The 15,922-nt window shown below is 32.2% G+C and overlaps 1 protein-coding gene across 3 annotated transcripts in view; it reads left to right on the plus strand.

The window, feature by feature from the left end:
- LOC143064617 (uncharacterized) overlaps positions 1 to 15,784 on the plus strand; it is a 38,986-nt gene extending 23,202 nt beyond the window's left edge. For 2 of the 3 annotated variants that reach the window (XM_076237565.1, XM_076237574.1), the window contains exons 2-7: positions 3,882 to 3,947; positions 4,560 to 4,702; positions 5,507 to 5,656; positions 6,791 to 6,858; positions 10,245 to 10,392; positions 11,538 to 15,784. In XM_076237565.1, coding sequence (XP_076093680.1) covers positions 3,915 to 3,947; positions 4,560 to 4,702; positions 5,507 to 5,656; positions 6,791 to 6,858; positions 10,245 to 10,392; positions 11,538 to 13,434 — 2,439 coding nt within the window. In that variant the 5' untranslated portion in view covers positions 3,882 to 3,914 and the 3' untranslated portion in view covers positions 13,435 to 15,784. Of the gene's footprint in view, positions 1 to 3,649; positions 3,948 to 4,559; positions 4,703 to 5,506; positions 5,657 to 6,790; positions 6,859 to 10,244; positions 10,393 to 11,537 lie in introns of those variants that run through there. The other variant, XM_076237581.1, reaches the window with a different exon arrangement.
- Positions 15,785 to 15,922: the final 138 nt, after the last annotated feature.

Raw genomic sequence — 15,922 nt, forward strand, 5'->3', positions numbered from 1 at the left:
CTTACAAAAACAAAAGAAAAAATGAAACACCAAGGTGGCAACCAGAAACCAAAAATGATCTTTAACAATTTTAATGGCTGTCGGTTTTTACATCATTGACGAAACTGAAACTTGTCCGGTTTTCTGATAGAATTTCCCAGAAAATATCAAAAAAAGAAACCGACGTTTCCTTTCATTAACTGCTAAATTATTAAAGGATCCTAATTTATTTTCCCAGAAACTGAGAACACTTCGATGACATTTAACATTTAAAGTATGTGGCTGTTACTGGAATGGTATAATTTACGAGTTGTCAAGTTCTCTATTGTCTTGCATTTAAAGGTCACAGATAAATTATTTTGATATACAGAAGACATTCATTATTATAACGAGAGAACAGAAACTCTATTTTCTTTTCGTTATTTTAATTAAGGTCAATTGATTCGTAACGAATAAGGACAGTTAAAAATTTAAGTAATGAAAACATTTATAGTGGATGACACAGTTTATATTACCATTGTGTTCAATCGTTTTTGACTACCATAAGCATTCGACATGACTATAGTATTTGAGCATCATGAAGAGATTTATTCTATACCTAAAGGAATCTTTTTATTGGTGCAAGTATGACGTCACCTGATTGATCCCAAGGTTGTCATGGAAAAGTAGTTCCTGTAAAATACAAGTTTCTAATGAAAAATGTATTCTGAAATATTACATTATTTGTTCCGATGTAATAAAAGGTTTATCATACTTGTTCCAGAGGAAACAGGTATTATAGTATTGTTAATAATAGGTACCAGATGAATTTCGGTAAAGAGGAACCATTTTACTGTGACAAGGTAATCAGGAAGCGGATGATGATTTTTTTTAAATGGGGGCATAACTTCAGAGACGTAATAGATTTCGGACAATTTTAGGGGAAATAAATATAAATCGTGAAAAACATGAGTTTTAAAAAAAAATGGGGCGATCAAAAGGGGGGCCTATACAAATGTACCGTCTACGCCTTATCCTGGATCCTCCGCTGATTACACTTGGATAAGATGAATGCCTGGTGAGGAACACGTTTTCAATGAGTCTCCAGTTCCATTACAGCGTGCAAATGAAGGCCTTCCCCCCTCAATAATTGATTTATTGTTGGTTGCTTAACGTCCAGTGCACCACCAAATAAAGTACAAAGATCTATCAAATCAATTAAACTGACACCGACGATTAATTAAGAACCTTGATTTTCCTAATTTACAACTGTGTTCAATAGATTTGATCTTTTCTCTTCAAGTAAGAGTCATTTAATTGGAAAAGCACTATTAAGGTAAAATCGATTCTTGCGCTCAGTCATTTGAAAACACACAATGTACATTTCCGTGGTGCAATATTAACCGGAAGCTTCTCTCATGATTCTTATCAGTAGGGATTTCAAAATTGGATTTATGTAATAATTTCCCCCTCAATTTTATTATGAAGTTATTAGGTACAATAAGTCTGATAGTTACGACGTATTTAACGTTATTTAACAATCCCTTGTTCATATCGTTTGACTAACTTTAACACAGAATAGTTTAACGTACTAGCACCTACTATAGTGTTAAGATAAACAAGTACCCTTCCTTTTACTAGTATCAGATTTGGGGAATTCTATAAAGAAAAACTCAGCTGAATACTCATTTGTTGTAAGTTAATTGTTTCTTGTTTTCATTTTTGTATGTTAAATAAAAGGAAATTTTGTATTAAGAATAAGAAGCATGAAAAACAATCTCGAATTTGCCATCTTTTTGAAGTGATATTAAATGTACCACAGTGACATCTTTGTTGTCTTGTTAAAAAAAATGAAAATTTCCTTTTATAAAATAAACCCGTTGCATTTGTTTGCACATGTCCTAAGTCAGGAACCTGATGTTCAGTAGTTGTCGTTTGTTGATGTAGTTCATAAGTGTTTCTCGTTTCTCGGGGTTTTTTTTTTATATAGATTAGACCGTTGGTTTCCACGTTTGAATGGTTTTACTATAGTCATTTTTGGGGCCCTTTATAGCTTACTGTTCGGTGTGAGCCAAGAATCCGTGTTGAAGACCGTACTTTGATTTATAATGGGTTTTCTTTTACAAATTGTGATTAATGAAGAGTTGTCTCATTGGCATCCATACCAATCATCGAAGAACTCGTCGATATCGCAATGACGACATGGGAATAAGCAGAGACGTTTGACCCATCATCGACAAGACATTGGCAAACACGTCAGGGTTAAAATATATATATATATATGACCAATTAAGCCTATAGGGATATTAATTTCATAATGTGCATGTCTATTACTGATTAAAACTAATCCCTACCGATTTATTGATAGTTGCCATCCTTTGTCGTACAATATTTTAATATCGACCTGATAAATATCCATCATAGTTATATATAACGGGTTCAGTAATTAGTTCGACGACACTTGCATAATCGGAAGGAAAAATTATTCCAGCTATTGCATTTATAATGTCTACAGGTGAATTTAGGTTTCTGGGCTCGTTTGGATAATTGTCGCATTGATTTGTGTTCCTTGTGTGAATACGACAACTTTTAGGATTTTCTCTCTTTGTTGAAGACCTATTGATGGACTTCGGCTGATTTATGCTCTTTAGTCGGGTTGTTGTACGTCTCTTTGACACGGTCTCCATTTACATTCTCAATTTTATCCTATCTGTCTCCATGCAATCAAATTAAGCATCAACTCAGCTTTCAGTATTCAAAGTCACGTCAGCATAGTTTATAAACATCTCACGCGAATTCACTTTAAAGTGCATCCGGAATTAGTTAAGAAATCGATAAACAGCCTTGGATCACGTTTGACCTACATATATCTCATTGGATCACGTTTGACCTACATATATCTTTTCTTATTAAATGTTGGCTTCTTTAATTATTTGATTGATTTTGATTAAGTGCAATGAACTTCACATAGCTGTGTAATTATTCAAAAGTATCTCTTACATCACCAAATTGTAATCTTTAATGCTTGCGACATGTAAATTGATTAATATTGTTGACTCTTTTTATATATCGCTTCATTCTCTTTTCATACCAAGAACTTGCAACGTTCTTTATTTCCGTAGTTTTATAGTGCTATATTTCATTGTATTCGTAGTTATCATTTTAAACGTTTTTTGTATATAAATAAGAAGATAGAGTTTTCGATAATGAGAGAACCAACTGAATCTATTATACTGATTTTATAGACGGAAAGAAAACAAGGGTTCAAGTAATACAATATTTAAAAAGTCATGGTTTCATTCATGTGATCAAAATCTCTAATATTTAACTTTTCAGTTGAACCTTGTGTGCATTTCTGTGACTTAATTGTCCTCTTTCGAAAATTCGCGAGACCCCAAACATAAATCTATATTGCTCACAGTACAAGTCAATGGCACCTTCTTGCTTTGACACATATAGTTCATTTGAATATCCGACAATTTATACAGAATTCCTACGTCACAGAATAGCGTTCCTGATTATAATCAGTCTAATTTGTATGATCTCTTAATTCTCAATAAAATCAGTATTGGTTTTCTGTTGTATGATTGATATAATGCATATCTAATATGATCAATCAGAAACTGAATGAATCGTGTCAGTTTGTGTGTGGGTGTAATGCCATCACAACTTTACTCTCAACGCTGAACCAGTCTTTGTTATGTCGAAGGCAGCTGATGACGTATCGTTTGCTTCAGAATATCGATCGATCCATAAATATCGATATTTGTATATTTTATCTGTAAATTGCTTGAGGAATCATCAAATTCTATTATGAATTTTGTGAAATGCCGACATGATGATTTTAAATGTGTGGTGTAAAGTAGACCAGCCATGTTTGTTTTAGTTGACACAGTGACGACATATGTCTTTGTATATTCTAGGAAATGATCAACATCATAAATGGTTGATACGACATGCAACAGTCGACACTTGTTCCTGGCCAATCGGTGAGTATTTTATACACATTAAACCATATATAGTTAGACGTGAATAATATTTAATAATTTTATATTGATAAGTGTATACATATTTAGGTATTTGTATTTCTATTCATCGATGTTGAATTAAGTCCAGACAGAAAGGGAGATAATTATAGTATTTCCTGCTAGAACAATCTTTAAGGGTCTGGATGGGGTTTAGCAAATAGATAATAATGGTAAATAAATAATGAATTGAGACAATAAGGGAAAATAGAACAGAGAATGAATGTATACAAAATATGAAAGATTAACTGTGGAAAATACAAGTATAAGGCAATCAAATAATGAATAATGGTGTAAAGAATAAAAAATCACTGAAAAAAATCATTTTAATTAGAATTTTACAGAAAAGGCGTGTAAAGAAATGCCATATAAATTTTAAAAAATACAGAAGTAAAAGACCCTATCTAGACAATCAGTTTTTACGAGTCTGTAATTTTTTTTATCAGAATAAAAGTACTCAATACCATTCTTTGCTGTTGTATTTTGTAATTCGTCTATCGAAAGAGTAGACAACTTGAAAGTGTATATATTACAGTGAAAACTGATATGACATAACTGATTATATCTTTATTTTAGAGATATACTTCTGTCAAAGGACAAGTTGCCACCGAGATAACAATCGGCATCCTTGTGGCCGGGGTACTCGGTGGACTCATTATAGTAATAGCTGTAATTCTCTTTTGTAAATACTGTGTCAAGAAAAATAAAGACTTTAGAAGGTAATATATTAACTTATACAATTTGTATTATACTGTTACTAAAAATAAATATATGTAACAAAAAGTATAAATAATGTGACCGATTTTGTTTAAATAATAAAACTAAGGAGTTTTGGGATGATTTCCAATGTGACAGCTATCCTCCAAAGTTCAATATAGTGGCTGTAAGCAATTATACTGTCTTTTTACACCCCCCCCCCCTTTTTTTCCGAATCCTGGATCTATACGAGTAACACAAGTAAGTCACAAGTCCTACGGGTAAAAGTTACTTTTTTTTTACCAAAATTGACAAAAATATTTCCCTACCATCTTAAAATTTTGAACATGTATACAACATGGTGTATGAATATAGTATTAATGCAAAATGTCTTATAATGCCATGTTTCCTTGGCTATTTTGCGGTTATTACATATCATGCAGCCACAGGGACGAGGGTCTATATATGTAGCTTACTGTTCCGTCCTTTTGAAAAGTATTTGCACTGAGAAAAATGGACATCACACCTTCATAGATTAATTATTTTTTTGGTAACGGTATATGATGTTGATATTTATAATTTTTGCATTATGTATATATTAGTATTATTCATATGCTGTCAAACCCCTGGGGAAATACTATAAAATTGGTGATACACGACGTCATATCTGAATCGAGATACACGTATCTGAACTCTAAGTTACTTTTTTTTCAATGCATCAATATTAAAATCTGCATGTTCTATATATGTCTAACCTAATATCATTATCAGTAGTATTAAGAAACAACATATTAATCCATATATTTTATTTGATATTGTAATGGTAGACAAGATTCCTATAGTAGCCGAAGACTATCGGACAGAGACCGTAGATTTAAACCATTACAAAGATACGAAACGATCAACTCAGATGTTTTCTCGGAACCAAGTACAGGATCTATGGATGGTGTCCCAATAAGTCCTAGAATTCATCATGAGTGAGTATTACATTGACAGCATGCCTTGGGTTTTAATATATTGGAGCACTGTGATCAGAACCTCATTTACACGTAGCTTTTATCACTACTATACGGAATGTTTTTATTTTATATATTTCTTTCATTTTTAATTTATTTTTTTTTATCTAAAACCGTTATTGGCATTTAAAAAGCAGAGACATATATACATGTGTATATAGTGTATATATATGTCTCTGTAAAAAGTAACCATTGTCCTTTATATCTTACCACGTGTCTAGCTAGTTCTACAGTGAATACAATGGCGTCAACACAATGTTGTTTGGGTTAATAGTTATTAGTATTGTATATGTACTGGGTTAATAGTTACTAGTATTGTATAGGTACTGGGTTAATAGTTACTAGTATTGTATAGGTACTGGGTTAATAGTTACTAGTTTTGTATATGTACGATCTCATCACTTTTAGTTGCAATCTAAAAATAATTCTTTAGTTCAAAGAAAGTATTAATGTATATGAAAAAAGTTAAATCACATAGGTACCGAACTCTGGGGAAAATTCAAAACGCAAAGCTCTGATCAAATGGTCTCAAACTATAACTTAATGATGCATGACAAACACAAAAATCCAGACAAACCCTAGCGTTCACATAAGCGATGTTATTGATCTGTCTTCGAAGGATAGTACGTTGTGAAAAAAATAAAAAATTGCATTTCAACTGGTATAGACTTTCTACGAATGATATCATTCGTTATCTAATAAATGACATAACAACCGTAAACACTACACATAAGCAGATGGTGATTATATACCATCGTCAAGAATTTCTTTGGAAAAGGTGAAAAAAGTAATGCTGAAAAAGTCAGTTGAAAGAAATATTTAGAAGAGGTTTAGTCTTGCAAAATCTCGCGAAAAACACTTTTTACCAGAATTTGACAAAGATCTAACACGATATGAGGTGAGTGTACATAGGTCTTTAAAATTTAAACACTGCATCTTAGTGTTCAGCTAATAATGACTCAGATGTGCATAGTTATACTACAAATAATGTAGAAAACACTTTTAAACTGTTAATAATTCATACACTCGATACTGGAATACCACTTATTGAGTTACTGCTTGTGTTTTATCTTTACAATTATTTCATTTTAATAGGCTCGAGAGATATAGTGAAATTAACGAGGCAGATGAAACAACACAACTTAAATCGGATTTTGATAAAGGTTTGATATTACTAATTTTATATTTTAAGATATACTATGCTATATGTCCATTCGTTTGATGTATTTGAGCATTTGATTTTGCCATTTGATTAGGACTTATATCTAGAAATTGACTATAAGGGTCCGTTGAAAACAAAAAAATAAGACAAAAGAGATTTTACGGACGCCATCACGAGTTGGTTGACCGTTGGAATATACGTTATACAGATGATATCAGATATGTTCTTTATGTCGTAACTACAATCCGTTCCCTTTTCACGAATGTGACCTACCGATATAGGCTATTTACCGGCTTTGTAATAACATGGGCAACACGAAGGGTGCCACACGTGAAGCAGCACCTAAAATCCCCCAACTTTTTGGTGGGATTTGTGTTGTTGTTGTACCCCTATTTGTTCACGCATCGTTGTCAATATAATGGAATTTGATGCGACTGTCGTACAAGTGAGAGGCTTAGCGCTAAAAACATGTTCAATCCACCATTTTCTACATTTGAAAACGCTTGTACCAAGTCAGGAATATGACAGTTGTTGTCCATTCGTTTGATGTGTTTTGTCATTTGATTTTGCCATTTGATTAGGGACTTTACGATTAAATTTTTTTCGGAGTTCGGTATTTTTTTTATTTTACTTTTTTTATACTCACCCTGATAAATCCGAACTACTGATATTTATAAATGTCATCATGATGCCTTGAAGATCTAGTTGCCCCTGTCATGTTGGTCAGTGCAAGTAAAAAAAAGGAATTGTCATAAACTATTATGTTATTAACGAAAAATTTATGACGTAGTTTTTGTAACAACAAGCGGAACATGTCTGCTTTCGTCTGTAACCTATATATTCCATTAGTTTAGATGGAATTATTGTACTACAAATGCACTGTGTTATCCTTAATTTACTGTCTGGTTGTTTCTTCCTTTTAGCTTGCGTTTATCTACTATGGTTTTGACCCTTACTTGAATTGGAATCAGAAAAAAAATATTAACATCCAATATTTATGAAGCAACTCTGACAATTAATGAAATTGTTAACCAGAACACCACAAAATAAATGCTTTGAAAACGATCAATGGTCTGTGGAAAAGGTCTAACAGCAATGATGTTCAAATATACTAAAAAGTGTGAAACTGAAAATAAAGGAATACATTTGCTGTTGTAATTTAGGTATAAACAGGAATGACGTTTTCATTAATGTCAACATGTTTTAACTGCATTTCTTTAGATGAATAAAGGCAAAAGAAGAATACCGGTGTTGAAAAGTCATAAATCGGTTGACAGAAAACAAATCCGGTGTCAAACTAGAACCGAGAGAAACACATCAACTATAAGAGGAAAACAAAGGAACAACAGGAACATTGTATTGCAACTCATAACGCACATAAACTCTCAGATGATTCTGACTTGTCAATCGGTGATCAAATATATATATAGTTATCAAAAGTACCAGGATTATAATTTAGTACGCCAGACGCGCGTTTCGTATATATTATTTATAATTATTCTCTATTTGTATTTAGCTTGAAATAAATCCTAATCTACCATTAGCTTCAATAACATTAACGGTACCAATTTTCCTGCACCAGATGCGCATTTCGACAATACATGTCTCTTCAGTGATGCTCGTGGCCAAAATATTTGAAATCCTAAGCTTATATAAAAGATGAAGAGCTATAATCCAAAAGGTCCAAAAAGTATAGCCAAATCCGTGAAAGGAATCATAGCTTTGCATGAGGGAGATACATTCCTTAATTTATAATAATTTCTAACATTTTGTAACAGCAAATTTTAATAACACAAAAAATCCGTATTTTCATGCCAGTACCGAAGTACTGGCTACTGGGCTGGTAATACCCTCGGGGACTAACAGTCCACCAGCAGAGGCATCGACCCAGTTGTAGTAATAACATTAACGGTACCAATTTTCCTGCACCAGATGCGCATTTCGACAATACATGTCTCTTCAGTGATGCTCGTGGCCAAAATATTTGAAATCCAAAGCTTATATAAAAGATGAAGAGCTATAATCCAAAAGGTCCAAAAAGTATAGCCAAATCCGTGAAAGGAATCAGAGCTTTGCATGCGGGAGATACATTCCTTAATTTATAATAATTTCTAACATTTTGTAACAGCAAATTTTAATAACACAAAAAATCCGTATTTTCATGCCAGTACCGAAGTACTGGCTACTGGGCTGGTGATACCCTCGGGGACTAACAGTCCACCAGCAGAGGCATCGACCCAGTTGTAGTAATAACATTAACAGTACCAATTTTCCTGCATCAGATGCGCATTTCGACAATACATGTCTCTTCAGTGATGCTCGTGGCCAAAATATTTGAAATCCAAAGCTTATATAAAAGATGAAGAGCTATAATCCAAAAGGTCCAAAAAGTATAGCCAAATCCGTGAAAGGAATCAGAGCTTTGCATGAGGGAGATACATTCCTTAATTTATAATAATTTCTAACATTTTGTAACAGCAAATTTTAATAACACAAAAATCCGTATTTTCATGCCAGTACCGAAGTACTGGCTACTGGGCTGCTGATACCCTCCATGATATAATTGTATGTGTTACAAAATAGACACAGAAGATACCAAAGAGACAGTCAAACTCTCAAGTCGAACAATGCCATAACAAACATTGAAAAACGACCTGAAGACAAATAAGTCTACAAAACACCAACATAGAAAACCAAACGAACGCCATCGAAACCGCGAGTGATATCAAGTGCGTGCCTCGAATGAGCAAGCAAATCCTGATAAAAGTAGATGTAAATACAGAATATATACATAGCTACTTTTGCATAGGTACTATTTCTGTACTAAAAGTATGTAGTACTGGAAATTTACTTTTAATATTTAGTACTATTTCTTTACTTTAAAATTATTGTAATATTCAGGTACTTGTATTTTACAGTACTTGATTTGTACTAAATATTTTGGTACAGAAATAATACAATATTCCATCTTTGAAAATCATAATTTTAAGAGATTAGAAATAGAAAAACTTTCAAAATGCTGGAAATGTAACGGTAGTAACCAAAAATCTGTAGTACTTAAATTTCAAGTACAAATTAAGTACTGTAAAATACAGGTACCTAAATATTACAATAGTTTTAAAGTAACAAAATAGTACTCAATATTAAAAGTAAATTTTAAGTACTACAGATTTTTAGTACAGAAATAATACCTATGCAAAAGTAGCTGTGTATCAGTTTGAATACAGCATTTTTATGTTCAGGTTTGGAAGTAAGCTAACCTTTTAGTTACTTCCAATTTTTGGAGATCCCAGATCATCCATCCATTGCCTTCTACTCCTATACAACTGTTCATTTTTTGATAAACCTTTACTTTTCACTTAAAGTTTCATAATTTTCTATTTTTAGTATCTTACAAGGAAATAAAACCAAGCATTGAGACAACTAACGTACAGACAGCTGAAGATGAACCAGAAATTAAAATAGGGAGGCGAGTATCCTTCAAATTGGACGAAAAGAAGAAGGAACGTCAGACATTACGTCAGCAGGGAAGAAGGTGTGGCCAAACTGCTGAACCACTGTAGCGCTAACCAATTAAAATTCAGCTTCACATTAATTTCATATTGAAATTCTTTGTTTATATTTTTATGACATATTCATGTTGTTTTCTTTCCTTCTGATTAAGACGTTGCTTTTTACTAATCAATGTTTTATTAATTACCCTTCTTTACTCCATTTTTACTAATCAATCTTTTATTAATTACCCTTCTTTACTCCAATTTTGCATGTTTATTTCAGCAGTTTGATCAACCTCTTTCCGACGTTCTTTTTTTTTTCTCCACCCCTTTTCTTGATAACCTCTTTTATATGTAAGTATACCTTAAATTTTCTAAGATTACATCGCATGATAATAAAGAGCATGATTTATTTCACATATTTGTCACTTTCGATTTATTCTCAATTCAGGTATCGACGATGTGAATAATTCTGCATTGAAGTAATTATACCAAACTCAGAAAACACAATTATGTGTCATTATGAAATTTGTTTCAGTTATTTTAATGACTTCAACAATATCATATGAGCACGACTTAAGGTGGTACCCAACACAGTGAATAAAATTAATTGGGCTTGTTTAATTATCATAAAATGTTGACAAAATATTTACTTTGACCCTTTGAAAAAAATATAAAAATTTCAAATAACTTGAAACAATCACTTTCTTGGGAAAATTTGGTTGGATAAATATTAGTTTGACAAACACTAATTTTGAGCATCGAGAAGCTTAATATTTCCTTAACAATACACTGTGATTAAAAAATTAAGCTAATTTTACAGAGTTGTCTACCTGTAGTGTTAGGTACCACCTTAAACCAATATAGTAATTGATTGGGTTTTCAGAGTAGAAATGGAAAGGGAACTAAACATGATCTGATGATCTACTCAAAATTGTTTTGATTTTGAAAGAAATGTAACAAAAATCGGTACATGGGTACTAGTATGTGATGTGTATTTCTAGAAATATCTAACGAACGAGGGAACCACACAAAACTACTTTTAGTTCTTGATATATTTGTATAACTGTAATTTTCAAAAAAAAATTATAAAATCATCTTCCGTACATGTTAAAATATTGAATGAATTTTGCATTACATGCCACTTATAATTTTAATTTAAATACTTATTTGTTCATACTTACAGATATACAGAAGGTGATTTTCACCATCTTAAGAAGGCAAGGATAGACAAAAATGTTCCGCGTCAGTACTCTCTAAACGTGAACTACCAAACTTCAAATGAAAACCAATCGGAATGGAAATATCATCAGATACAACTTGAAGAATCCCCAACTGAATCTGAAAATGACGTACTCCATGTGTTTCCACGTGATGATGATTCACCACCAGAGGATCCAACACAAAAGCAGGTCTCTGTGGAGATTCATCGCCAACCGAACCTTTCACCGGTTAAAAGTGATCCCAACTTACAACGACATAAACCAGAGAAACGGGGAAGATCGTTGTCACAGGTTGGTGCATTTAATGAACAAGAAAACTGGAAGAAACGAACAAGAAGAGCAAAGAGTTTTGATCACATTTGCGATCATGATATGTTTAAGATAACAGAGTTCAAAGGACCTTTTTATAATACCGACTTTGATGTTATATCAGAACTAAGCTCCTCTGAAAGTTCTAAAGTTCGATATAATGACACCGGAAGTATCGAACAGTTAAACGAAGATCAGTTAGAACGACTAGAGATTGACAAATTTGATATCGACATTTGTCATTTATCGGAAAGTGATGACACGGATACGTTAAATGGAAGCAGAAAATATCGAGAGTTGTGGAACTTGAGAGCAACGTTTGAAGAAGAAGAGGAATGCAGTGATACTATCCGTATGGAAGACATGACATCACCAGATCAATCGCCGGAATGTGAAGTTAAAGATTCTGACTTTGAATCGCATTCTGGTAGTCCTAAAAGACAAAAAAATGAACAATGTGAATCTGAGAATGGTTGTGAAAAGCTGCAACCCCCAAACTGCGAAAATAAACAAAAACAAAGTTATAAAGAAATATTAAGTAATCGCTTAAAACAGTCTGAACAAAGCGGAAGTCGGGACAACAGTTTCGACAGTATAGAGACATGTGAAACGGACGAAAATGTATCCGATTTAAGTCGAAATGAACCAACAACATCATTTGATTCCACAACGGATAACACAGACAGTACCAATGAAACGCAAAGCAGCAGACTCCTGCAGATGAAAGCTGATAGTGGTTATAAATCATTAGAAATTCAACATCCGCCTCCACCAAATGGGGCCGTAAAACGAAATCATAGTGCGGGGGAAGTAGAGCCTTATTATATTTACGACGATGCTTTTAGGCGCTTTTCATTGTCAAGTCAGGAGGCGGGTCCGTCTGGAGAACAATATTCATCAAGAGGTACATTTTTTGACCGACGTAATGGCAAAACTGCTTCGAAAAAGAGACGTGAGTATAGCAGAGATAGACAGATCGTTCAAATATATGAAAGCATAAACGAGCCAGAATCTGATTCAAAGTCGGACCAGCCATCCGGTGACAGTTTCGAAGAAAACAAAATGCCAAATAAAAAGTCTGTTTTCTCTAGGTTTTTTAAATCCTACCGTGAAAATAAGGACTGTCCTTTATCATCCAATAGAGATTTTAGTATTGATGAAAAAACAAACTCAATATTTCAAGAATTTCTTAGATACGATCCACAACTTGAACCAAAGTGTGCTTATGCGTCGTACCTACGTAGGTCGTCTCGTTTTAACAAACATAGACTACACCGGAAACATACTGATTCTATGTTTATCGATGATCGCAGAAGAGATCGATTAGCACCGGATATGAGAAGTGCTAGCTTGGGAAGTGATAGTAGTGCAAGTTCAGCTAGACGTTTGTCCCCACAAGATAGCATAGAAGAAGAGGAAGAAGAAAGAGAGGAAGAGGAAAGATGGTTAAACCAATTTCCTCGAGATATAGAATCTCGACAATCATTTTCAGTTCACGAAATTCCTATTATAAAACTCCCAGAAGAGGAGAAAACTACTACTGAAGCTTAAAACAAAACCAATTTATGTATCAGACCAATTTTTTGTACATTGCCCTCGTAAACTAATATTTCGTCGATTTCTTTGAAATATCATATGGATTTAACTTAATGTTAATGTAATTTGTAGTTTGACTAAGAGTGATTATTGAGAAAAATTAGATAGTAAATACCATAAATGAATAAGTAAAGTGTGGGTCACTTATGTACTTTTCCGTCTGCTTTCTGTATATAGTGCTTTACATACCCCACCACAAATATATGTGTCAAATTTTGATTGTGATATAACCCTTAATGAGCTGATTGTATGCGTTTTTATATGACTATTTTTTATTTAAAATTCCAGTGTCATGTCAGGGGATATAAACCAAAGTGTTTTTTAATTATTTCTTGCAAGAGATATGAATTTATTTTTCATAAATAAGTATTATTAAATGTTTAAGATTTATACATATTTTTTCAAAACATATAAATATATCATTTGTTTAACAGAAAGCGTAAACCAGTTAGGCGAGCTTTATTCTTCATTTGATAATTGAGATGTATTTTCATTTATTGTTTTATGTTTGATGTTATATTGATAATAAATTATTAGTTTCCTGGGAAAAAAATCTTTTTAATTTGTGACTAGAAAACTGTGCTAGCAGTTAATTGTATAGTGATTAGTGATTTAGGGAGAAATTAATCGGATAACGCCCGAATACTTAAACATTAAAATATGAAAAGCCATACTAAATTTATTAATCTTTTGCGTGTGAACATTTTCTAAATTAATTCGAACTTAATGTATTTCAGAATTTTGGACTCAAAATTATGTAGCAAAACTTGCCATCTTCCTGCTAGTTCAAATCCAATTATTATTTTCCAATTACAAATGTTCAAAATTGTCCACATATTTGGTGAATGAAAATATTTATACATATTTAATTTTACATGTTTACGATGAGGTGTGCTCATAGTCAAGTCCTTTATATAAGTCTATTTCAATTACAGACTCGTGTAATGTTTTATAAAAAAAGAACAGATACTTTTTTTCAATGTAATTCTTTAGGTTAATGATGGTGCTTCTATTAAAGTATGTGTTTATAACAAATGAAAGGGTTACTTCTGTTAACTTTATGTACGCATCACGTAGTATTTATATTTGTAAAAACCCCAGACCTTAATTTAATTTATTAAATATTTTGTTTTCAAAAAGGATTTTCTTGCTGTGCATGCTTGTGTATGATATAGGTTTTTCTTTTTTCAAATTTAACATCAAACTGCATCTCCGCCTTAACTAGAAAGACGTTTGTCATGTTTATCCTTTATATGGTGCTTTTTCTATGTTTAATACAGTTTAAATTATTTTTAGTCTTGATGTTGTATTAGTATTGTTCCTAGAACTTCATATTCATCTGTATAAAGATTATTTATGCTTTCATCGTATAAGAGTTTTGAAAGTAGTGAGTGTGAAACTTTTTCTTTCATTGTATATTTCATCAAGTTTTCAGCGTTTCGTCAAAACTTTTATTATTGGAACATTAAAACTCAACTTTTCTAAATTTATTTTTGAGCTAGTACGCTTGAGGTCTATTTTTTTTTTATTTTTATGATTATAATTTTGGGAACAATTAAAAAGGGCATTTATAAAATTTAATTTGTGAAAGGTGTAAATGTTTAAAGATTTAGTACACAAACAAATCAATTCCAATTTCCAATTCTTGAATTGAAAGAGATAAAAAAAAAAAGAATACAACCTTGTAAAGACTATGAAATAAGCCACAACAAAAACGCATATTATCTTACAAAACTAGATTTTTCGGCTTTTGCACTTAATTTTTGCAGCAGATTTCTACATTTTAGAATAATGATATAAAATGGTCCATAAGGTAACTTTATTCTTAAAACTTTACCACAATCTGTTTTTCTGCTGGTTGAACGAAAAAAATATATAATATTCTAAATAGCTTTAGTGAAAATCACGCACAACCATTGAAATAATAATGTGTTGTTAGTCAAACCTTTAACTTTCTTGAAGGAACCGGTTAAATTGCCAGACAAAATCGAGCAATGATAGAATATTTGTGAAATAGTCTTAAGAAAATTGATTTTTTAGCTTCCTCTAAATGTAGAATTTAAAACGATGTTGTTTTCTCGAATTAAACGACGAGGTGCAGATTAAATCTGTAGACACTTAACTACGATAGACATATGTATACTTATTATTCTGTAATAAATCCTATTTAAGGTATTTAAGAAAAAACAATTCTATCTTTTGCCAAAAAACTTGTGTAACCGTGTACTGGTGTGTTATTCACATTCCAAACCACCCTTTTTTTATTACGTTTCTGTTATTTGTAATAAAATCTTTTATACTGTTATATGTTTTACTTAATTCACATATGGTGTATGTATAAAACTCATCAAAGCTACAAGGCTTTTAATTTAATTTGAACGACGCTCGTTTCGTCTACAGAAGACTCTACATTTATGTTTGAAGCAATTAATATTTGAAAGCC

The sequence above is a fragment of the Mytilus galloprovincialis genome, chromosome 1, assembly GCF_965363235.1.
Source record: "Mytilus galloprovincialis chromosome 1, xbMytGall1.hap1.1, whole genome shotgun sequence".
NCBI lineage: Eukaryota > Metazoa > Mollusca > Bivalvia > Mytilida > Mytilidae > Mytilus > Mytilus galloprovincialis.